This window comes from Talpa occidentalis, unplaced genomic scaffold (genome assembly GCF_014898055.3).
Source record: "Talpa occidentalis isolate TD23 unplaced genomic scaffold, MPIMG_talOcc4v2.1 talOcc4.13, whole genome shotgun sequence".
Taxonomy (NCBI): domain Eukaryota; kingdom Metazoa; phylum Chordata; class Mammalia; order Eulipotyphla; family Talpidae; genus Talpa; species Talpa occidentalis.
In genome coordinates, this window is record NW_023601322.1 from 12418784 (window position 1) to 12444324 (window position 25541).

At 47.4% G+C, this 25541-nt stretch overlaps 1 protein-coding gene across 2 annotated transcripts in view; it reads left to right on the forward strand.

Annotated features, from left to right (window-relative positions):
- The first annotated feature begins 2722 nt into the window (after positions 1–2722).
- FECH (ferrochelatase) overlaps positions 2723–25541 on the forward strand; it is a 29507-nt gene continuing 6688 nt past the window's right edge. For both annotated transcript variants that reach the window (XM_037508475.2, XM_037508476.2), the window contains exons 1-7: positions 2723–2774; positions 7210–7333; positions 11983–12102; positions 13399–13547; positions 17269–17403; positions 19496–19602; positions 22772–22870. In XM_037508475.2, the coding sequence (XP_037364372.1) occupies positions 2729–2774; positions 7210–7333; positions 11983–12102; positions 13399–13547; positions 17269–17403; positions 19496–19602; positions 22772–22870 (780 nt within the window). In that variant the 5' untranslated portion in view covers positions 2723–2728. The remainder of the gene's footprint in view (positions 2775–7209; positions 7334–11982; positions 12103–13398; positions 13548–17268; positions 17404–19495; positions 19603–22771; positions 22871–25541) is intronic.

Genomic DNA, 25541 nt, shown 5'->3' on the forward strand with positions numbered 1-25541 from the left:
CTGAAGCATTGAACTGAAACCAACAAATTCATCTTATGGAGGACCACAGGCTGAACTCAGCACTGCCTGTGACAGGAGAAGACTTTCTTCACTAATTAAGTCACCCAGGCTCAGAGGAGGCCTCTCCAGCATAGTGGGGAGCCACATCTGAGACCATCCAGAAACTCTGCCTTTGATCTTATGCTTGCTAAGGGAGTTGGTGTAAAACTTTCTTACAAATATGTAAGCCAGGGAAAAAAATGCATTTGTCTATACATTGTAGGTCTATATATCATATTGTTTTGCAAATTTCTTTAACTTTCCAATAGCCTATTTGTCTTAGTAAATCTTAGTTCAGAGTTCACCATTTCTGGGTTAAGGACTGCTTTCAAAAAAAAAAAAAAAAGAATAAAACAAATCAAAAAGAACTGCTTTCTATTAGTTTTGAAAAGGACCCATATAAAATGCATTTTATCGGGTTTCATTTATAAGAACATATACTATCTACTTTTATGTCTGATGTTTGTAAGAAATAGCCATAGATTAGAAATAGTAACGGCTAGTACTCTATTGGGGAAAAATCATGGTTTTGTTTTCATTAATAACCTTTGAATCTTACTATGCACACAGGAGGTTTTACACATGAGGAATTTTGAATGAATTTTTAAAAAGTAAAAGTGAAATTACAAGTGAATAAAATGAATGAAATGGTACTAATTCATTTTTAAGGGCTATTACATTGTTATACTTAATAAAGCAGGTTTACTAGTTTCTTCCTCTCTTTGGTAGGGCACAAATTTAACCTACCCACTCTTAATTGAGATTTGGCATTTTTAATGCCTCATCACTAATCATCAGTGTTTCCCTGGGAGGGGCCCGAAGCCCCCTCTTATCTCCACTGAGCAGAGGGGCGTGGCACCCAGGATGGAGGGGTATCTTATCTGGACCCTCCCAGAAGAAACTGAGAAGAGCCCCATGTTGAAAAACCCTTGGCCTTTTCTATTCTCTGGCCTTGCCGACAATTCTCCCCAGCACAGCATCGCAAAACAGGAGACTTTTTTTTTTGGTAGTTTATTTAAAAGAAATGGGTTTAGGCTTTAGGTAAAGAAGTAGATTATAAAGATCGGCTCTTAAAAGGGCAACTTAAAACTAGTAGAAATTTTGTTAGGAGAGTAGAAAGTTAGCAAAATATATGAGAAAGCTGTCTGACACTTGGAGCAAGTTCACTGTCCATTTCTCAGGGAATATTTCCTGCTTGACTTGAAGATTACGTAGGTAACATGAAAGGAAATTCATTTAATCTGATATTTTACCTTGGGCTGGTAGTCATCAGGACTAAAAAATAAACAAATTCAATCAAGAACATACATTTTAGCTACAGAAAGCTGGTTTTCAATTCCACCTGGACTCCCAGAATGTTCCACAGGGTCTGTCCTCTTTCAGGCCTATGTCAAATGCCAGTTTGACATTACATTGCTTCATTCGTTTTTTTGGATATCATCATCACCCAAAGTACTACATTTTTCTGTCCTTTCCTAACCTCCATTTAAGTCCCTTGTCTGCTGTGTTCATTGCTGTTTTTTCCTGCAGGTTTTCAATCCTTGTTCAATGAATTAACGCCTTTGAGACCTTTCTGTTCCCAGGTGTTTGGGGGGAGAAGCAGGAAGGCAGAACGGAGAGAAATGCAGGAGGCACTTGTCAGGTGCGTGCTTGGTACTGGTGGCCAGGCGGCCGTCCCGCCCAGGTGCGCAGATGCACTCTGCCAGACCTCATCCCCTCCAAAAACCGCATCTGCCAGCCAGGTCTTCACTGATTTTTTTTTTTTTTAAGATTTATTTATTTATGCATACAAGAACGGGGGTAGGCCAGAGGTGCGGGCCGTGAGAGGACTCACCAGAGCCAGAGCAGGGAGCAGAACAGGCAGACTGACTGAAATACACTGCTGAGGGGAGCAGCGGGCGAGACAGGAGAGGTCTGCCGCGCCATGTGGGTAGCTCCCTGGCCAGGGCTCAAACTCGTGCTGCGGTGGCTGTGGTTACCCTCATAGGTTGCGTCTCAACCCCTTGAGCCACCAGGGAGGCCCCTCTTCATTCATTCTTATGTAAGCAGAATAACGTTTGCTTTCTGGCCCCACCTGTCAAACTCTGTTCCAGAAAGATGCCACAGAGCGACTGAACAATTCTGTCGGAGTGTCCAATATAAAATAATTCCTTTTCCTCTTCTGGAAACAAGAGCAACAAAACAGGGTGGGCACAGCTGCGCTGTAACTGGGCAAGCAGCCTGCAGAGCTGAGCCTAGAGGGGCCCCTAACTACAGAAACGGGAAGGTCTGGAGAGTCCTGCCGAGCGGTGGCTGCAGTTCCTGCGCTGGCCAGGTCGGTGGAGGCCACAATCAGGGCCCTCTCCCTGCGCGATCAGAAGTGGAATGCCCAGGGCACCAGGCCAGGGGTGGGGTGGGGTGGACCGGGGCGAGCGGAGGGGCTACCCCGGCCGGCGGCGGGGGGCGGGCCGCGGCGGGGGGCGGGCCGGGGAGGGGGGCGGGCCCCAGAGGCCCCGCCCGAGCCCGCCCGGCCGGGCAGCGAATGGGCGCGCGCGCCGCGAGGGCGCAGGGGCGGCCGCTGGAGATAGGCTGGCCGGGGTGGGGGCGCCCCGGGGCTGGGCGCTGGCGGGGCCCAGGTCTCGGCGCTGCGCGGGAGGAAGACCCAGCTCCGGGCCGAGGCCGGCCGGGGGTGCTCCGCGTCCGCACAGCCATGGCTGCAGCCCTGCGCCCTGCGGCCGCCTGGCTCCGCGATCGGCGTAAGTGGGGGCCTCGCGCGCGCCCCGAGCCCCAACTCCCGGGGCAGGCGGGGGCGCTGGGCAGCTCGCGCCCCGGCCCGCCGGCCCGGGGGACCCCAAAGGTGGCGGGGGGCCGCGCGGCGCCGCGCGGGGGGCGTCCGGGAGGAGGGACCGGAAGGGGACCCGCTCGTGGGAGGAGCGAGGGGAGGGGCCGGGGTCACCCGCGTACCCCGCGGGGAGGCGGCCGGGCGCCCCTCGGCCCGCCGGGTGGCCGAGAGCCTGGCCGGGTCTGGCCGAGGCGCAGTCGTCCTTTGTAAAATCCGGGGTGACAGTCGCGGGGCGCTGCGGAGGCGCGGAGGGAGGGTGTGTTGGGAGCCGGCCCAGGCCGGCAGCGGGGGCGCATCACCCCCTCCGCGCCCGGGGCGCAGGACCCAGGTCCACCCGGGCGCGTGCTGTCCGGGGTACGTGGAGCCCAGGCCCCCCCGGACAGCCCACACCTCTCTGCTGCAGGCCCGCGTGGAGGTCGTGCTCAGGGTGGGTTGGTGGGAGGCTCGTCGGGCGCAGCGCGGGACCCTGACTGTGCCACTTCCTTCCTGTCACCCCTCGAGGGAGGCGCCCCGGCGGGCTGAGCTTTGGGAAAGGCAGGAGTAAGGTCCTGGCCCAGGGGCTTGCCACGAAGACGAGAGGAAATGGGTGAAACCACAGTGCCTGGCAGTGGTGGAGACGGGGGAACCCTCGAAATGTTCAGTTATTATGTGAAAGGTTGCCCAGTACCAAGATGGTTAAGGAAAGCATTTGAACAGCAACTGCGCACAGACCTGACTGACTTTTCTAAGAAGTTCCCTTGTTCTTCAGTCTTGCTGGCGCCCAGTGAGAGGGAGTGAAGAGAATCCACAGCTCACCTCCTTATTTTATTGCAGATGCCTTTGTTGGGAAAGTGATAAAGAGCCAGGGTAAGGTAAGGACCAGGTCACCCAGGGTGCAGTGAGACAAAGGCTTTATCTTTTACCAAGAGCCAGTGCGATGGGGCTGAAAGACGTGTCCAACTTGAGCCTTTCTGTGGCAAGCCAAGTCTGACACTTTAAATTTGAAGTCATGGTATAATGTAAAAAACTTTAAATTATTTGTTGTGGAGGTGATAAGTAACTCGGTAGGATTCAGACACCATAACAAATATGGTGGATGTACAGCCCAGTTGTGCTGGAGATTCTGATTTAAGCTTGTAGCTATAATACTTTATCATTGTTGATATAAAGGCCTTAACACCTGGGTTGGAAAAAATTGACTATTATTGCAGAAAATAAATTTTTAAAGAAAAAGTGGAAAAGCGATGTTTTACACTAAAATTTTTAGCGTATTGCAGAATTAATAAGATTCCAGGTGGGCCATAGGATATATCTGGGCAGTGCTCGCTATTGAGTATGCTTACCTGTTGCTTAGCCACATACAGTGTGCCTGGCACTGTTTTGGGAACTGATCATGTAATTTAAAAAAAAACAAAACTGCCTTATCTTCACAACAGCCCTGCAAAACTGGTCTTATCTCCATTTTACAGATGAGAAAAGCAAGGCGAGGATAGCTCAGCAAGTTGCTCTAACACAGCTGCTCAGCTCATTGGTTCTAGGTGGGCCTTCTGTTCTATTCTCTGTGACTGCAGAGGCTGAACCATCTGCGTCACCCATGCTGCTGCACTTTCAGATTTCTCTGCCATCTGAATAAAGTCAGGAGTCTCAGTTACTTTAAACTCCTTCATCTAGATGAACAGTAAGACACTTCATTTCTCTAGAACCTTCAGGTGATTAGGGAGAAGGTGTTTTAGAGCATCTGTGAGAGGTAGATGTATTAACTCTGAGTCCTGAGCAGAAAGGATCCAGTCTTAGCACCATCGTCCTTCCATAAGAATTTGCTCAACCACAAAGAAGATAATTTTCTAGGTTTAAGGCATGGCAGTAGTTTGGCAGCCCCCAAAGCTACCAGTTCCCATAGTGTGTGAGGAAATACTAGTGCACTAGTTAGTACTAGTTAAGAAGACACTGGCTGTAATCTGTATCCCCCACCCCCCTTTTTAAGGTGCACAGGAAGAATTCTTATTTCCCGTAGTCAAACCAAGGAGTTTTGTGCTCACAACACATGGAATCTGAGATAATCTCATTTTTTTAAAGATTTATTTATTTTTATACAAGAGCTGGGATACAGGCCCAAGGCGCAGGAGGGTGAGAGGATTCACCAGAGACAGAGCGGGGAGCAGAACAGCAGACGGACAGAAATACACTGCTGAGGGGAGCAGCGGGCGAGACAGGAGAGGTCTGCCACCATGTGGGTATCTCCGCGGCCAGCCACGAGTCGAACCTGTGCTGCAAAGGCTGCGGACAGCTTCACAGCGCTGCACTCAACCCGCTGCACCACTGGGGAGGCCCGATAATCTCATTTGTTTAAGTAACTGCAGACATTCCAGCTTGATTGAGAACCTGATTGAATCTTACCATGCAGTTCAGAATTGCCCTTGTGTACAATGAGGAGCTGTGAGTTGATCAGAGACTGCATTTGAGCTGAATGTCTTTGCACTTCCCCACTTAGAGTGATCAGGACTATTGAGCCCAAGCACCCATGTTGCCTATGAATGTGCACGTCTGGACAGCTGGGAGCCACAGTGGCCTGGAGATGCCATCTCCTGTGTTTCATAGGCAAGCTAGGTGATACAAACAGAATCACAGCAAGCGTAGTCCCTGTGCTCTGGCCGCTCACCAGGGAAACGTGTGCCAGCAGCGATTGTGTGTGACCGACACTGTGTAGCCCTCACACGGGTCCCCATAGGAAGAGGCCATCACTTCACAGCTGGGGAGACGAAGGCTCCGCCCCAATCACCTTATTAAAAAGTAGCAGAGGGCCTCCCTGGTGGTGCAGCGGTTGAGCGCTGGGTTGCGAAGCTGCCCGCGGCCTCTGCAGTGCCGGTTCGATCCCCGGCTGCTCCCCGGCCACCGGAGGAGGGTCCCACATGGCGCGCAGACCTCTCCTGCCGCCCGCTGCTCCCCTCAGCAGTGTACTTCGGTCCTTCTGCCTGCTCTGTTCCCCACTCTGGCTCTGGTGAATTCTCTCACCCTCCCTCACTTCTGACTGTACCCAGTGCTTGTATAAATAAATAAATGAATAGATAAATCTTTAAAAAAAATAAAATAAAAATGCATATCTCACTGATAACTTAAAAAAAAATGTAGCAGAGCTGGAGTCAGAGGCAGATCCGGGCCACAGCCAAGAGCCTCCCCAGGTACCCTTTGACTCTAGTAGGAAGAGGGTAAAGAAGGAGACTGACTTCCAGCTGGTTTCGAATCCAGCTGGTTTGAGTAGAGGTCCCCAGCATGGGGTAGAACACGGTGCCCCTCATTGTCATCCTCAGTCTCTACTCTGATTTCAGTTTCATTTCATCGTCTGTTATTTTAAGGACAAATGTGCTTCATGTTGCACTGACTGTGGCCCATGGGCTCCTAGTTCAGCTTGTCGCGTGGGCCGCCGCTAACTTGTGGGGCGCGGGTCAGTGCACTGCACAGCACATTTGGGGGAACAAGTTAACTGTGAAATGCCCTGTTCTCCCACACTGGCCAGCAGGCCTTTGTGGCCACCTGGAGGGGCGCGCTCTAGCTCTCCAGAGTTCCTGCAGAAGTGCAGAGGCCTGGGCAGCTGCATGGCCGCAAGCTGCCTGCCTCTCCTCTCACCACCAGCTCTGCCCGGCATTGTGCCCCTGCGTATGCACGCGCAGATGATCCACTGTGTATGGTCACGCTCCTGTCTCACCCCTGTCAACAAACCTGGTCGCTACCCTGCAGCTCGGAGGATGGGTCCAGGAGGAGGCCTGTGCAGGCCCTGGAGATGGTGTGGGGCTTTGGGTTCGGGAATCCTGGGGTAATGGGAGCCCATCTGGAGTGTGACACATGGACTCTGGGCTGGGGGTCCCTGAATCCTTGGGTTTCCAGACGCACATCCTGTAGAGCAGAGCAGCAGGAAGAGGGCCAAGGTGGACCCACCCTCTAAAGCAGAATCCCCCTTATCAGGGCCCAAGGGCGACACTGCGATTCTTGGCTCTGGTGCTTTACTGGAGAAGGCAGCGAGCAGAGGGGCGGTGGGTGCAGCCACCAGAATGTGAGTGATCGCCTTGTCTGCAGGCTCCTCAGAGCAGCCTGCTGCCGCCAGTAACTTGCACAGGCCTCGGTGATTCACATGAGGAGAGAGGGATTGAGGTTTCTAAGAGGCTCCGGGCAGGTCCTGAGAAGCCGCCTGGGGAATGCCACCACCCTGTTGGAGAGGCTGCCTGGCCTTCCCCCAGCGCCCGCGGACAAACACTGGGGAGATGCTCTGCCGCAGCGCCTCTAAACTTTAGACCCAGGCATCATGCTCTGAGCACCTCTTCAAAAGAAATGGCTTCGCATCTAGACTTCATGCAACTTCTGTGCTTCTGCCACAGTGGTGCAGGGCAGCCAAAGGACCCGCCAGCCATGGAGGTGCCAGTCGGGTGCAGCTACAGCCGCCGCGGCAGCAACAGCCCAACGAGTCAGAAGCCCGAAGCCTCAAGTTCAACCTGGGAAGAGGTAGGAGTCTAGTCCTAGGTACTAGGACTAGGACTAGGATTTCTCTTTATTGATGCAAACCAGGTGGGGAGGGAAGGCGCCGGGAAAACAATATCTAAGAAGCACTATATTATTTTCGTGGCTTCCTTTCAACAGCTATTCAACTACAGATTTTATTCCCGTAAGGTATAAAAAAATGTTGTTTTGAATTTTCACAGAATGAAAAATTCTTTACTTAATTTTTCCCCCCAGCTTCCTGGAGACGTGATTGACATAAATCCCCCAGGGCTTTTGTTAAAGGACTCGTAGTTGAGTACTAATAGTCTGCAAATCATGTAGGAATTTAGTTCTGGAATATGTCACATAGCACAAATCACATGTATGCTGGAAATGTATTTATGAACCTAACATAATTATACTTATGAAATGTTATGTCCTGTACAGGATAAAGAATAACTAATCTACGCAGAATTTCTACAGTAAACTCTACCTTTGTTTTTCATCTATTACCATGAACGTAATTAGAAATGACAGAATATGGTTTCTAATTTATTAAAGAGATAAAGTACATCTCTCAGGCCTCACCTCTTCTGTTGGCGGTGAATGTCAGCAGGGGCGTCCTGTTCAATAAGTGAAGCCACAGCGGTCCCCAGCTCTCCCTTTTGTATCCAGGTGATGGGACACCTTTCACAGGGCAGCCATTTAGCTGAGCGCATGAGTCATTTAGAAACAGCACACTCTGTTCTGCATGAGAGAAAGTAGCTGTGAGCGATTTAACTCCTTGACTATTCTGCCAGGTCAGATGTCCTAGCAGAAATAAAGAGTAAATAGCAGAATTAAGAATAGATTGTTCTTTTTTTTTTTTTTTTAAGATTTATTTATTTATGCATACAAGAACTGGAGTATAGGCCAGATGTGCAGGGGATGAGAGGATTCACCAGAGACAGAGTGGGGAGCAGAACTGGCAGACTGACTGAAATACACTGCTGAGGGGAGCAGCAGGCAAGACAGGAGAGGTCTGCTGCACCATGTGGGAATCTCCCTGGCCAGCCGGGGATTGAACTCGTGCTGCAGTGGCTGCCAATAGCTTCATAGTGTTGCGCTTAACCCACTGTGCCACCAGGGAGGCCTAGAATAGATTGTTCTTGTGTTATTTTTCATGGTGGGATTGTGGGTACAGACTGAGGTTTGCTGCAGATAGAGCCTTAGGGGTAGGACTCCAAGTCACCTTTCAATTCTCTGTCCTCCTTGAAGATGCAGTGTGTGGGGACGTGGGGAGCTGAGACACTGTCTTTGTTCTCATGGTTTCCCCAAAGGACGGTGTTTTCCTGGACACCCTAGCCCCTCTTCTCTCCTTGACTGTAGCACAAAATCCTTCAGTAGTTAGGATTGGAGTAAATATTTGGTGTAAACTGAAGAGCTGATGTTGATATAGAACCATGAATTGTTTCATTATCCTAGTGGCAAGATTCAGCATTACAATAACCTTAATATTAAGTGGCTAGAACTAAATAAACATTTAAAAAAATATGTAAGTTCTAAGAAGTACCCTTATATCAATTTTATATAAAAGAAATGGGTTCAATCACCATTGATCTCACCATCCAGTGTTTTGTCTCTATACCTTTATCTATTAATATTCACTCAGTGTTTATTAAAATGTGACAATCCTACTCATATTATTCAGATAACTCCCTCTTTTTATTTAGTAACAGTTAACGATATGACTATATTCTACTGTATTTTAGTTGCTTAAGGGTATGTTATTAAGTCAGTATTTATCCAGTCCATACTAGAGCACTCACAGATCATTTCTAGTTTTGAGATATTAGAAAAGATAAAGTGATGTGTGTCTTGGAGAATCTTTCTGGTGCTAGACACTGTGAAGGCGTCTGCTGGGTGCATCCTCTTGACGGGACTGGAAGATGCTAAACCACACTCTTCCAGACCAGGGGTCTGGAAAGTTGTCTGTAAAGGACTCGAGAGTGTATTTTTTTTGGCTTTGTGGGTCATTTAGACTCTTGCTTCTATTAAAAATCTTCTGTTGTGAGATGAGAGCAGTCGTAGATAATATGCAAACAGACAAGCAGAGCTGTGCTCCAATAAAACTTTATTTATAAAAACAGGCAGTGGGGGCAGGTTGCAGATTTGACACATGGACTGAACTTTACCAAATCCTGATCTACAGATGGCAAAGATCCTCAGGCTAGTTTTCTCAAGTAGGTTTAAAGAAGAGCTAGGATTTTCTTCTTTATCTTGATGCTGGCTATATACAATAGGTCAGATCCTGTTTATTAATTGATGAGTTTAAGTTTCTGTTCTATTCGATTAATAGTTCAGAATGCAAAAATGGGGAAATGTTGAAACCTTTTCAGATGAGAAGTCTCCACTGTGTTCTGCTCTATACACCTTTCTGTGCAAACAAAGGGGATTTGATCATTCAGACCTTGGTCTCAGATGTGCCCTGTCTGGAGGGGAGAAGAGATAGAGACCCTTGACTGAAGCTTTGCACGAGCAGAGGGGTGTCTGCCGAGAGCTTCCTAATGCGCCATTCGTCATGCATGACACAGTTTTGTATTAAGTTCATGCGTATTTAGATATTTTCAAATCGTGTGCATCTCTTTCATGTATGAGATCAACATGGTTTACAAAACATGGGCTTGCAAGGCAGGATGACATCCCATTTAAAGCCACTCTTGTTCTGAGCTCAGGTGTTGCAGATGAGAAACAGTTCTAAATCCCCTTTGCACGCTGATACCCTCTGTGCCTTAGGTAAGTCTCTTCGCCTGGGGCTCAACCCCTAATCTGTTAACTGGCAGCAATCCATGGAAAAATGCTCTTAATTTATTTTGAGTCACAGATTTTGCAAGTGAAAGACAGGATCCCAGGAGAACGCTGTGGTCTAAGTAGAAACATTAAGGGAACATTACCGTTTCACAATATAATGAAGCTGGAATTGCCAGGTATCAGGAAAACTAACCAGTGTGTGGATTTGTCGATATGACTTCTGGTCAGAGGAGGTGGAAAAGTCACATAGAACAATGGCACCTTCGGAGTAGCAGCTTTGGTTAGTACAAAGGATATTATACCTCCTCCCACTCACCCAGTGGTTTTCAACAGGTGCTTGGGGGGCATTTTGGTCGCTAGGACATACTTAGCAATAAACAGAAACATTTTCAGTGGTCACAGCTGGGGTGGGATGTGTGTTATTGTCACCCAGTAAGTAGAGGCCAGGGATGTTCCAAGTGTCTATAGTGCCCAGGAAAATCCTCTACAGCGAGGATTTCCTGCACCAAGTGTCAGCAGTGCTAAAGCTAAGAAACCCTGGTCTGAAGGAGAAGGAGTATACAGTGACCTAAGTTTATTGCTTTTTTTTTTTTTAAGATTTATTTATTTTATGAATACAAGAGCTGGGGAACAAGCCAGAGGTATGGGGGTGAGAGGATTCAACAGAGAAAGAGTGGGGAACAGAACAGGCAGACTGACTGAAATACACTGCTGAGGGGAGCAGTGGGCAATTCAGGAGAGGTCTGCTGTGCCTTGTGGGTTGCTCCTTGGTCGTCTGGGGGATTGAACTCATGCTGCAGAGGCTGTGGACAGCTTCATAGGTTGCATCTTAACCCCTTGCGCCTCCAGGGAGGCCCCTAAGTTCATTGTTTCTGTTTTTGTTTTTTTTTTTTAAAGATTTACTTATTTATTTATACAAGCACTGGGTACAGTCAGAAGCGCGGGAGGGTGAGAGAATTCACCAGAGTCAGAGCGGAGAGCAGAACAGGCAGAAGGACCGAAATACACTGCTGAGGGGAGCAGCGGGCGGCAGGAGAGGTCTGTGTGCCATGTGGGACGCTCACCCGGCAGCTGGGGATCGAACCGGCACTGCAGAGGCTGCGGGCAGCTTTGCAACCCAGTACTCAACCGCTGCGCCACCAGGGAGGCCCTAAGTTCATTGTTATAATGAGATCTAAGAAAATCCCTGCCCTTATTGTAATGTGATATTTGCCTTTCCCTGGGAGTTAGTTCTTATTTGGAAAATTTTGGTTGAGACTTCAGATTTCTACTTCAGTTTTCCTATAGTGTTTGAGCAAAGAAATGGCTTCTAACATGGGCATGGGCACACTCTAATCCCTCGTGTTGCTAAATGTTAGCAGTTATTTAAAAATTGCAGATAAAGTGTCATTCTATCATCGGCTTTACAGATCAGTGAGAAGGATCTTCCATCAAGAGCCACCTCGGCAGGGTTGGCTTAGTTCCTGTGATGGGTAGAGGTGGTCTTGATGCAGGAAACTTGGAAGGGGGACCTTCAGCCTTTGCAGTAATGGTTAAGAGAAGTATTGATTCGGGCCACCCCCTGGATGAATCTGAAGCATTTCATGCTGAGAACAAGAAGCCAGACACAAAGACCACAAGTTATGTGATTCTGTTTCTGTGACATGCCTAAATAGGCAAATCCATAGACCCTGGGAGTGGATTTGTGGTTGCTGGGGGTCAGGGCTGGAAGAATGGGGTGTTTCCAGACAGGGAGCCCAGCAAACAGGAGCATGCCCACATAGCAGGGAAAAGGCCTGTAGGATTTTACTTTTGAACTGATTAGAGTTTGCTAGCCAAACCAGGATTCTACCCTAGAGCAAAAAGAAAAATGCTACTCAAACATTGCACTTTCTTTTACCTAGGAAGCCAAAAACAGGAATATTAATGCTGAACATGGGCGGCCCTGAGACGGTGGGGGACGTGCACGACTTCCTCCTGAGGCTCTTCCTGGACCGGGACCTCATGACGCTGCCTTTTCAGAAGTGAGCCGCGTGGAAACACCTTCCCTTTCTTGTTCCCAATGCATTGATGTTGCCTTGCATGTGTCTCAGTCCTGGGGTTAAAAATAATAAAAGACCTTAATGCATATGCCGCAGCCATTAGGCAGCATGGTTATCTCCCGAGAGGTGTGGGAAGGGCATGGTGTCAGCAGCATGGCGAGAGGAAGCAAGAGCAAGGTAGTGGCCGTTCTCCTGGGGCCCTTTCCTCCGCAGAGCCTGGAAGCCCTGGTCGTCCTGACCCTGCTGAAGTCCTTTAAAGGTCTTTAGAGATGTCTGTCCCGGTGCTTGACTGCCTGGTGCCCAGGCAGGCGGGATCATTCCCCATCTGGCCTGTGTGCACCAGATGTGCCTCCTCTTCCTTTCATCCTCTCCTTCCGCCCCTCTTCGTTTCTCTGCCTTTTCTTTAATTTGGATTTTTTTTTTTTTTTTTTTTTTTTGTGGGACCTTCGCCGGTGGCCGGGGATTGAACTGGCGCTGCAGAGGCTGCGGGCAGCCTCGCAACCCAGTGCTCAACCACTGTGCCACCAGGGGAGGCCCTAACGTGGATTTTTTAATGGAAATTTTGTATGTACATATGATAAAAATGCAAATAGCATAAAAGTATTTCCAGTGAAAAACATGTATGCCCTCACCGTGGATTCCAGCCTCTTTGCCCACCGCAGAAGTAAGCGCTGTTCCCGCCAAAGTCCATGCATAGCCACGCGCAACTGCATCGATCTTAGGCATGTTCCTGAACAGATGATGTAGATCTGGTTCACTTTTTTTATGATGTTCCAGAATTGCATTGGGTGGTTGTACCTTCATTTATTTAACCAGTGCCCTCCCGATGGACGTTCAGGTTGTTTCTAGTGTTGTGGCGACCGTGCTGGTGCATGCGTCTTTGCTCACCCTGAAGTACACCTGTAGGATTAATGTGTGTTGTTTTAAATGAAAAGTTTAAATGTTTGGCCCTAACGATTTATCTGTCCCGGTTCCTCGAGGCGCAGGACTAAGGTAGTGATGAGTGTGCTTAGCCAGCATCTCTGCAGGCTTGCCTGGGGTCTGACTCTTCATGGTTTGCTGCCAGGACAGCTTGCAGGCAGAGCGATCATCTAGTTTTCTCTCCCTAACCTAGACCCAAAGAACCGGCAGTCGTCAGTGATTGCTGCTCCATTTTTAAAGGCCTCGTCTTGTTAGGTTTTTCTTAAAATTTTGTTTATCTTCTTTATTGAGTAGAAAATGTTGCTCAAATTGCTAAGGTGGAATAAAACCCACTTACCTACATGTTAAATGATTTAGCAAGCTGGCACCACTCATCGCCAAACGCCGAACCCCCAAAATTCAAGAGCTGTACAACAGGATTGGAGGCGGATCCCCAATCAAGATGTGGACCTCCAAGCAAGGAGAAGGCATGGTGAAGCTGCTGGATGACTTGTCACCTGAGACAGGTACGGTGTTCCTTAATGAACGTCTCACCTGGTCTGCCCCAAGGCAGTAATGACATCTAGACAGGACTGGCTGTCAGATGCAGAGTGACGTATGCCGTGTCCCTCGTGGTCACTTAACAAGGGTCTCAAGGCATGATTCTTTGTCCTTGGCTGTATGTTATTGCTTCCTCATGTGACCAGTAAAAAAGCTGAAGATTTGGAACATGAATTTCAAAAGGAATTTTGAAGTGTGTCAGGTTGAACTAGATCATAAGGCAGAGGCCACATACCAAGAATAGAAGATTTGTCTCTCTGCACTGGAAAGGGATTTTTGGGGGACCGACTGACGCTGCTGCTCTTGCCTTTTTCTGTGTGGAGCACTAATCACACCCATACTTGGAGCAGAGTCAGCTGTCACTGTGACTGTTGAGGCTGAGCAGCTTTTGGCCCTGCTTTCAGCCCCTGCAGATCTGCCAGCATTTTAGGGCCTCTTGGCATGTGGGACCAAAAGGGGATTGTACACTTGAGGTGACCATCCTTGGAGAGCCTCTAACACAGGGCGATAATGTCCAGAATGAGACTCTAACTACGTGAATCCACTAGAAGGGCCATTTTTACTGGCATCCAGGACTCCACAGATGGCAGGACACCCCCTTGTTTTTAACACCAAGACACAGGAGGCTCTGCTGGTTAATTTTAAAAGCATCCCATGTAGGTGTGGACCAACGCGAGAAACGTTAAAACTGAAAAACAAAAGTGCTGTTTAGGACACCCGAGATGCAGGAATTGCAGCTGCACCCTAGGGGTTCAGGAGCAGGACAGGAGCATGACACATGGGGACCTCCAGGGGAACAGTTATGCTGCCCTTTCTCCTCTGAGAAAACACGGCTGCCGGTGCAGGCTGCTGCGGGCCTCAGCCCTGGCCAGTCACCTCCTGGAAGACTGTTGAGTGGCTTCTGAATATGATCTACTCCCTGCCTTCACCTGTGGTCAAGGGCATTTCTTACATGGTGCGCCCACATTGGCACTGTGCACCTTTTAAGGGTGGGTGAGGGGCGCTCTGCTCTCCTCTGTTTACCCCTACTTGGGGGTCCTCCTTGGTAGCACAAGGGTTAAGCACCGCACTGCGAAGCAATCTGCAGCCTCTGCAGCATGAGTTCAATCCCCTGCCAGCCAGGGAGCAACCCACATGGCAGAGCAGACCTCTCCTGTCTCACCCGCTGCTCCCCTCAGCAGCGTATTTCAGCAGATCCGCCTGTTCTGCTCCCCACTTTGTCTCTGGTGAATCCTCTCACCCTCTCAAACCTTTGGCTTACACCCCAGTTCTTGTATGCATAAATAAATAAGTCTTTAGGAAAAAAAAGAAAGTAAAAGCATGGCGCTATAGATCTCACACCTTTCTTCCTAAGAGCCTTGTACAAATCAGACATTTTGAACGACTGCACATTATAAATGAATGGGTTAGATTTAATGAAGTTTTCTTGTTTAGAAATCTAGTTCCTTTGTCCCTTTTTTCCCTTTTACTAGCTCTCCCTATTGTTCACTGGCAGTTACTTGAGGGCCAACTACACTGGGCTACCGAGTCGTGATTGGGATTCGCACAGGCCCAGGTGGGGTGCTGGGTGACACCCAGGGCACGCCTTCCTGCCGTGTGAAGCCCAACCTGAAGCAAGGCAGGGAACCTTCAGGAACACTATTACTGCGTAGCATGGGCCCCGTTGGAGAACCATTGTCACTTCTTGTAAAGTATGTTTTTGCAGGCAATCTCCATTTGGACAGTTCAGCAAGCTTTATCTGTCCTTTGCAGAATATTTGACTCTCTCACTTCAAAATGCGGTCACCACCCTGTCTTTATCTGCCCAGGCAGCCTCTCTTAGTCTGCGGTATTTGGGGAACGCCCAGCCCCCAAGCATGTAGGCTGCCACCTTCAATACTGGGCAGGTGCGAAGGGACTGTGAGTGCCGGCTGACCTGTGGAGTTGGGAGATCTTACCATTTGGGTCCAATCATTGTATTGTCTCAAAATAGATTAGAAAGCAAATTCCGCTTCAGCCTCGGCTCAGACCACTGGGAGCTCTTTCAAAACGGCCTTGATGACATTGGGAGAGCTGGCAGTTTTAGCAAGAACCACACAATCCTTGAACCATCAGTCATGTGGAGTTCGCTTATAGGGTCGCGCCCTCTGGTGGGTTTTAATGCAGTTCTCCATATTTTATGCAAGAGGACCTAAAATGGGTGGCTTCCAAAGGGCAGGTAGCAAAGATGATTTCATTTTCCTCTTTCCTTCCTCTTTCTTGCAGTTCCCAGCCAGGGGATATCGAATTCTGCCCCCTGCACACAGAGTCTTCATGTTATCCCTTCCTTCACTGTAACCTAGATGTTTCTGGTGGGAAGTTAGTGTCACATTCTTACAGGCAGTCTCTGCTGATGCTTGATGGCGGCAGCATCTTGGTGTGATTATTACTTGGTGTTCACGAGGGTGATGTCAGAGTCACCACTGCCAGGGTGATGTGAAAAGACAAGGAGACAAGACTGGGAGACTGGAGGAAGCTTCCAGTTTTATGATCCTATAAATGCTTAAGAAATTGTTTGGTTGTGGATACTTTTAAAATATAAGAAAAGAAGAGGCAGGAGGACAAAGGAGGAGGAGGTGGAAGAGGGGACTGGCGAAGTGAGGGGGAAAGAGACACAAAGATGTGCAGCTGGTCAGAGCCTTTGAGGTTCTGAGGACAAATATTTCAAGTCCCACTAGGTGCCTCCAGCGTAACTTGGCTCTGGTGTTTTCCACATGTTAAATGAAGAGAATCATTTCAATCATTTGTTCTCAATGAACTATGATTAAGTGTTCAGAGCTTTTATATAAACTAGGTGACCTGGGGTCTGAGGGGACAGGAGGAGGGACTCTGGGGTGGAAACAGGTTGGGGGCCCAGGCTTTGGGGTGGGAAGGTCCTGACGAAAATTTCAGTTTGAGGCTCGGTGAGGGGTGACTTTGGGTAGGTTATTAACCTTTGAGAGTCTGTTTTCTTATCTAAAAAATGGCTTTAAAATCAGGTGGGGGAAGCAAAAAGCAAGTTTCTACTATGGTATCAGCTCTATAGGAGGAGGTTACACGTTCAGAATAAGTGTTATGTTCTTTCCTCCTTTCTCTGGGCTCTCTTATCTCAGCCAAGAGCAGAGAATAAGGCACAGAAGCTTGAATTTTAAAAACCATTGTGCTAGGGGGCCTCCCTGGTGGCGCAGCGGTTGAGCACTGGGCTGCGAAGCTGCCCACAGCCTCTGCAGTGCCAGTTTGATCCCTGGCCACTAGTGAGGGTCCCACATGGTGCTCAGACCTCTCCTGCCGCCCGCTGCTCCCCTCAGCAGTGTGTTCCGTCACTCTGCCTGCTCTGCTCCCCGCTCTGGCTCTGATGAATTCTCTCACTCTCCCATGCTTCTGACTGTACCCAGTGCTTGTATAAATAAATAAATTAATAAATAAATAAATTAAAAAAAAAACCAAACAAACAAATCATTGTGCTAAATAACGGTGTGTGTGTTTAAGGGGGGAGGTTGGTCCCAGAAAATAGTGATTAAAACTCCCCGTACTAGCTGGGGACTGGGTACCTCGCAAGGAATATTCATTTCCGCCATCACAGGAAATCAGGTCCCCTGCTCTTTGTTCTGGGCTTTGCCTGATGTGCGGCCTCCCAGGAATCTATGTAAAGATTAACACTTTCTCCTTTCAACTCCTGCTTCCCAACAGCCCCTCACAAATACTACATTGGGTTCCGGTACGTCCATCCGTTAACAGAAGAAGCAATTGAAGAGATGGAGGGAGACGGGCTGGACAGGGCCATTGCTTTTACGCAGTATCCACAGTACAGCTGCTCCACCACAGGTGAGGGCGCCCCGAGACTGTGGGGGGGACCCACCTGGGTGCGGACGGAGAGGGTCAGTCATCTGTGATTTGCATGCCACATCGGCCTGTCTGCTTTAAACACGAGCGTCCACTTCAAATCTCACGGTTCATCTGTCTCTTGAATTATTGCCTAGTCAGCTGAGAATTAAAGGTGGGGGTTGGGGGGTGGGGGCTGCTGGTGTTCAGTGCTTGACTGCGTGGTGTAAGGGGTCAGAAAGGAACCTTCAGCCATTTTGGACGATTGTGCAATGAACCTTATTTTTATGGCTAGCCTGATATTCTTATTAATGTGTCTAAAGTGATGGCTGTTTGCATTTTGAAAGCAGAGGTCCCCACGTTACATGGACAGTCTGGTGTGTTTTTCATTGTGCTTTAGATGTCGGGTTGGTTATTGGTTTAACTAAAGCCCAGTTTCAGGTTCTTTTTGAAAACCTCTCGGTGTTTTAGGTGTTAGAAAACGATTACTGCATGCTATATATTTAACTGGAGGTGAAGAATCCTCTGTATTTGCCAGTCTCTGTATTGTTAATTGTAGGAAAGCTTCTAGTGTCACCCACCGGTGAATTTGTTTGCATTCTGTTTCCAGGATTGGGGTAAACACATTTTTTTACTCCCCAGATACTTTTGGAGATTAGTGCTTATCATTTCTATAACTTATCATTCCTATAACGGAGAAACAAGAGGAAGAAATATTCCAAATCTGTTGTGACCTTAGATGTTTATTCAGAGCAGCTTCAAACACCCTCAAGTGTTTAAATGGTGATCACTTTTGGGGATGTGCCCCCTCAGCTTCAGGATGTCTGGTGACATGCCATTGGAGGTGAAGCAGATTTTATCAATTTCTAAACAGTACTTGCCTTGATTAAAAAAGATAAACCTCAACATGTAAATTTCTGCTCTCAGAATAAAACACGTGAAGATGGCTGTTTCCAGGAGGACTGGCAAGGGGTTCATTTCACAGCTGGCTCCACAGTGTTTAAACTGCCCCCTGGTGCACAGCATGTGTAGTCCCACTGTGTGTGAGACCAAAAAGCCTGTTGAGGCACATCTGTCCTTGGAGACCACAACTTGTTGTTGTCAACACAGTGTATCTTCTAGATGTGCGTTGTCGTTTGGCAGAGCTGACATATTCTAAGTACCCACCGCAAGCATTGTTGAGTTACCTTTTCCCCACGATGCCTTCTTCTGATCATTCACTGCATGTTTCTGAGTGACCCAGAAGAACAGATGTGGCTTCCAGAAGTCCTTCTGTAACAGCACCTGTGAAGTGTGGCGTGCGGCATGGATGTGGATGACGACTTGGTGATTTCTGGAGGGATCGATTTTGAGTCTGGCACAGATTCAATTTGGATTCATCTGACTCATTATGTTTTACTCATGGAACTCATATTTTAAAAAAGTCTTAGCCTGAGAACACATTTGATTTCAATATGACTTTGTCCTGACTAGCATTTTAATTTGGAAAGCTAACCGATTAATAGTTGTCAATGAGAAACCAGTGGGTTGGTGTAGGGAACATGGAGTAGTTGTGGAATGTTTGCCCTATGTTAATGTAAACTGGAAAATATTCATCTGGTGATATGAAGCAAAATACCCCAGGATACAAAATTGCATATATACTAAAATTATACCTTTGTCAAACAGAGACCACTATAAAGAAAAATAATTGGAGAGAACTCTGCTTGAATAAAAGACCCCACATTTTCTGTACATTTCCTGTAATGGGGTTATCTTCATAATGGAAAAAAATGTTAACCTGCTTTCATTTGTAAGGCATGGTTCTTGCACATAACACTGCTTGGATTTCATAAATCCACCTCCATCCTGTTTCTCACTAGAAATGACCTCAATACTCTGAAAGGCCTTTGAAATTGATTGCTTTTTAGTGATCTTCATTTGCAGAGTAGTTAAATCTATATGCATATAAGAGTATTGAAATGATTGTAATTAGATTGCTCCACTATAGAAGCAGATATCTGCTTGGAGCTGATAGTTACTGCCTTTGCTAGTCTGTGTTTTATTTTGACCACGATCAGCAGGCATGTACTAAGTGGCCCCCTGTATATTTCAGGCAGCAGCTTAAATGCCATTTACAGATACTATAACGAAATGGGAAAGAAGCCCACGATGAAGTGGAGCATAATTGACAGGTGGCCCACACACCCCCTCCTCATTCAGGTAAGCGGTCACCCCAGCTTCTGGGGGTGGGTAGGTCATATTTTTGTCCTTGCCTGGGGGCAAGTGTCTTATGAACCTCACTGTTCTCTGGAGTGAATTATGTGTACTGGGGGGAAAAAAAAACATTTGAGTCTTGATCTATTAGGACAAGAGGTAATGAACATAAAGATAAGAGGTTATACTCCTTTCTTCAGATTAATACTGGTCACAAACCAGAGATATTTTGAGTTCTGTGTTTCACAATCACCAGGATGTTAGAGGATTATGCAAAGCGTTTCAGCCAACTTTCATTCATAGGCTGAACGAACTACAGATATATCCTCTAATACTAAATCCTTGGAAATGTCAAAAGATTTTTAAAAATTTAAAGGTAATGTATCTACAGGTTCTGAAACATGAAAATAAATGTAACATATCAATTGAGAAAAGTTTCATGTTACATTTCAGATTTCTTTCATATAGTTTGTATTTTCATATTTATAGTAACAAATGCTTGATTTTAGAGGGAGCAGTTAAAATTACAGTCCTAAAGCCAATAGCTTTGAATTGGTTTTATTCTGCATTTTTTTTTGCCCTTCCCTTGAGAGTGCTATTGGTAATCACCCTAAATCACACAAATATAGTTTTGCTCAGGGGGTGGAAGTTTCTGCCTTTATGCTAGTATAGGTAGAATAAACAGAAAGTGGTTTAGATTTCATCCAGTTTTTGTTTCACCCTTTGGACATTTGGTAAAATACCTGCTTAATGACTTTTTTTAAAAGCCTTCAGTCACTTAAAATCTATAACCACTAGATGGTGCTAGACATCATTAAAAGCAGCCTGCTCTCCTGGACTGAGCGCCTTAGGCCCTTAGGTGATGTCAAGGGGTTAACACTTAGGCTGGAATTCACTTTTAAGTGCAAATGGACAGAAGGCACCTTCCCTCTGGGAGGGGTGTAGTTTTGGGGGCCCCTCCTCCCTGCCCCCTGCTCTGCTGCTGGGTCTTCAGTGCCTTCTCAAACACCAGAGCTGACTTTCTGCTCCGAGGTTGGAGCAGAGGAGGGTGTTGCAGTCGCCCTGACATGTGGCAGCGGAGAAGCGGGGTCTGCACAGCATCTGCCTGCCCCGGTCCAGGGAGTAATTAGATTTGCATTAAAATTCAGCCCTTTGAAAGGGGGAAGCGGAAAGATGGAAAGGTCTCTTAACTGAGGGAGTGTCTGTTCATGAAATGAAAGGGAATTTTAGAGGCATTTATCTGCCTCCTGGATGGTGTGACTGAAGGGCTGTGAGAGCCGCCTGCTGCTTTGGTTCTGCAGAGGGATTGCACCTCGAAAATCCCGCAGGTGGATTTTGGGTGATTTAAGTAGCTCTTCCACTGGCCCACCGCTCCTCAGATTTGAAAATGGTTTTGGAGTCTGTAGTAAGCCATATAAATTGTGTTTCACCTGCAGTTTTATAAGATGAGAAGGGCTAAAAGTTATTGGAAGCAAAAGTTTATTGGTAGATTTTATTCTTAATATTGTGGATTTCAGGGGATTTGATATCTGGCAGAAATTAAAAAGCCAAGCTAAAACTTAAGATATTGTTGAGAGCTAAAAATACTGGTTTTAATCTACATTCCTACTTATTCTAGGCAGTGGCTACTTATGATCGTTAATTCGCAGTATTTTCTCCAACAGTGATTTTTTTCTAGCTGTTGGAATAATTGTGTGTGTATGTGCCAGGCACCCCTGTAAACTCTGCAGTGGGTCTGCTCGCCTAGACTCTGGTCCAGAAACAGTTCTTTCTGAGCATCCTGTTTGCAGAAATCTCCATGAAACAGGGCCTTTATTTGTATGTCATCCTGTTACATTGATGCTGAAGGTGAATCAGACATGTTGAAAAGGAAGTTACTGTGTAGACACCACTCTGTGCCTCAGAGCATTTATTTACCAATAAATGCAATTTCTCAATTGCACTTATTAAGGAATAATTTGCTCTACCTATAGTATTTACCATGGATATATCAAAATACCAGAAAACATACCTGGTAAATGTCCTTTATAAAAGGGTATTTTTTTTTTTTAAAAAAAAAAAAACCTTGTTTGGAAATAATTTCAAATCTGCAGACAAGTTACAAGACTAAGACTAGTTTAAGGAACTCTACTCTTTATCTTGATTCATAAATTATTTATACCACTTGCTTTATCGTTTGCATTCTTTTGTGTGTACACACAACTGTTTTTGAACCATTTGAGAATATAGACAGACAGACGCAGACATCATGAAATGTCAGGGATATTCTCTTACATAACCATGATACAATATTCACGGTAAGCAAATTTGACATTGATGCTTAAATTGATCTAACCTATGTTCATATTCCAATTTCATCAGTTAATCCATTAATGTCCTTTGTAGCATTTGCTTTATAGCTCAACTGACAAAGAATGATTAAGGTGTAAGATGAAAGAAAGCCTCCTCAGGCCTGGTATTTCAGCACCTATTGATGGGAATCGGAAGGTGTCCACTAGACAAAGGGAATTACTGGTCTGGTGAACAGAGATCTGGAGCAGGAGGCCGGACCAGCCTCCTAGCCCAGGTTTCACAGATGTGACTGAACAGGCCCCCAAGTCTGCTGCATATTTGCCCCCCTGTGAATTTCCTAAAGAGGATTACACACCTCTCATCTGTTGTCACAAAGGTTGCCTCGGTGAGGATACTGGACTCGAAAGGAAAAGTTGGTAAAAATAGAAGAGCATTTTCTTATTCCTCTACTATTTCTGGCTAATGTGATCTGACCTGAAAGCCAAGCTAAGGGAGATTTAGAAAGATCCTGTAAGCGGTTTTCCTGCTAACCGAGCAAATGAGCGGCCTTAAAACAACTTCTCCTTCCCATCTGTGTTTCCTTTCCATCTGGAAGTGTGCCCTGTGCCTCCCGAGGGGGAGCAGATCCAGAGCGTTCATTTTCAGTGAGCCATTAGCAAGCTTCAGAAGTTTCCCATCAAATTCCCTAGGCCCCTGAGACCGTTAGGAGCCATCTTGATGAGGAACCGAAGCGAGAGGAGACTGTACTGTTTGCAATTTTTAAAAAAAGAGAGTTCTGGTGCTTGAGGGTTGCTCTGAGACTTTCGTCATACTTCTCGTTTCAAAAATATCTTCCTTTCTCTTTCTTGCCACGGCCGCCTCGTCCTCCGCGGCATTCCCACAGTGCTTTGCAGACAACATTCAGAAGGAACTGGACCATTTTCCACTTGAGAAGAGAAGCGACGTGGTCATTCTCTTCTCTGCTCACTCGCTGCCGATGTCTGTAAGTAAGGACCCTCGCCGACACGGCTCCCCCCACATCCCGCTGAGACTGGTGTGAGCACGAATTCTAGTCCGGGGGTAATTTAACTCGACTCAGTCTGGAAACCTCCATCACACTTAATTCAAATTACGGTATTGGGAATAGATGTCTGATTCAACCCCTTAAGATGATCACTTGAAGATGGGTTCCCACCTAAGGCTTCTGAGGTCAAAGATGACCACATCTGGGTCTCTGCTGAAGGAGCTGGGTCTGCGTGTTGAATTGGAGGCCTCTGTGCAAACCACTGCTCTTCATCCCATTGTTTTGTGATCTGACCTGAAAAGCCAAACTAAGGCCTGGCTTTCTTCCCACCGACAGAGGCTGTGTGAATTCCAGGGAGTGCGCTAACTTTTTATATCAGTTTATATTATATCAAGCTTTTGGGACAAGTTTTAATGAGCTAAGACAAGACGCCATATTTTGGTCAGTGAGTCGAAAGGGTGTCAGCCCTGGTCTGGTTGCCCCTCATGCCAGGCCGTGGTGATGAACAGACCTTACCTGTGTCGTACCTGCCAGGTGTCGGAGACCAGGTGCTCAAGCTCATGTGCTGTGGGCTTGGAGAGAGCGGCCCGTGCCATGGTTCAGAACCGCAGCGCGTCTGCTCCCAGAGCTGGGGGGTGGAGAATCCCATTTCCTTAGTTGTTTCCACTTCAGGGCTAATGGAGTTAACCTGAGGGAGGGGCCCCTGCTAATTGGCCTTTACTGCCACCTGGTGGTCTCCAGGTCGCGCCCTCCGTGCCTCTCCCGCTCCTGCCCCAGCTGAGCAGTAGGTGGCTCCGGAGCTGCGCTTCTCTCCCTGGGAGCTGCCTGTTCTCTTTGCACAGGTTCGGCCTCTCTTTCTGGCATCATGCAGATCCTCCTCACACGTCTGCGCTGCTCGTCCACCCTTACATTCTCAGTAACAATCCTAGATGTGGGGACACCACGTCTGACTGCCAGGAGGGAGGCTCTTGAACCCAGGAGGGAGGCAACACATTTTGTCCTTGAATGATTCCAGGGGCTGCCCTCCTCTTGCCTTGGCCTCACTTTCATTCCCTCCCTCAGGGACTCAGCGTGCTGCCTCCAGTTGTCTTGGGCTTGTTTTTGCTGCCCGAGGGTCCAGTGTAGGACGGAGGCGTGCCCTGACAGCAAGGGGGGGCCTGAGGAAGATGGTGGGCTTGTCAAGGAGGATACTTCTAGAAGGTTCTTCTTTCCTCTACGTTTGCTCTGATGACTCTTTCTCCTTAATGAATTTTTTAAGAACATTATTTTGAGGTCAGTTTAGACTGACAGGAAAGATGCCAGACCAGTACAGAGAGTTTCCACCCACCCTTTCCCGGCTTCCCCCGATGGATCTCTGCCGGCACCAGAGCACAGCGGAAGACCCCAGTGGGGTGTGGGGCTGTCAGCTGCAGACCAGGCTTTCTTCCACTCTACTTCTTGCACCATTGCCCCTTCTCTGTAATGGGGTCCAGCCCAGGACCTTGCATTGCACTGACGGCTCTTCAGTCTCCTCTAGTCTGACAATTCTTCACACTTTCCTTATTTTTCATGACCTAGATATTTTTTGACCTAAATATTTTGCCAGTTACTGGGTTGCAGGCTCCACCTTTTGGGTTTGTCCCGACCTGCCTTCAGGGCGGCTCTTGGGCATTTGCGAGGCACCACCACTGCTGGTGCTGAGGTGCTTGGGCTAAGTGGGGTCTGAGACTTGTCCACTGTTGAGTTACTCTTTTCTTCTTTGTCATTAAAAATAACTTGGAGAAGATACTTTGGGACTACGCAGATGTCTGTTCCTCAGACGGTTGCCCACACATTTAAGTCCCTCGGTGGATTTTGCCTGTGGCAATATTTCTGTGCTATTCTAATGATGACATTCGCTCTCTCTCTCTCTCTCTCATTCCTTCTACATTTATGCTTCTAGTGACTTTTTAGCAACTCACAGTAATATGATAAAATAGTTAGTCCATATTTCATTTCAGCAGTATTTCTCGAGCACCTTCTGTGTGCCAGGTGCTGCTCTCTGCACGATGATAGGATATGGGGGTGAATAACACAGTCATCTTTGCTCGCAGAGATCAGGGGGATGCAGATAATAATCATAATACATAAGAAGATAACATGGTATTAATAAGTATGATGTGGAGAAAGCAGGTAAGGGGTGAGGGACTCAGTACACGACTAAATATTAAAACAGAAAAGAAATTTCTATGCAACATTTCAAAGAACATGCTGCTCTGTCAGGACTGTTTTTCAGACAGTCGTGCACAAAACATTCATCTCCAGCCCATGGCGGTGGGAGGAGGGGAGAGAAGAAACTAGAAGGCATAGGCTTGTGGGGCCTGGACTCAGAGCCCACGTGCTGCTGCCTCCCTTGCATCCCAGCGCTGGAATAAGATGTGGGTAACGGATGTCATGGTTCTCCACACTGTCCACGCAGCATGCTCCAGTCACCTGCCCGGGTCTGCCAAGGTAGAAGTCGGGCGTGTTGACTCTTCCGGGCCAGCTTTTCTGCGTTGGCTCCAACTTTCAGAGGGGAGGGGGTTGAAGAGACCCATCCTGCATCTCTGGGCTCTGTGAGTCCCCCACAAGTGACACAGGGCAGGGAATGTGACACTGTCTTAGGGACTAAGAGGGGGTTGAGCACAGCGCT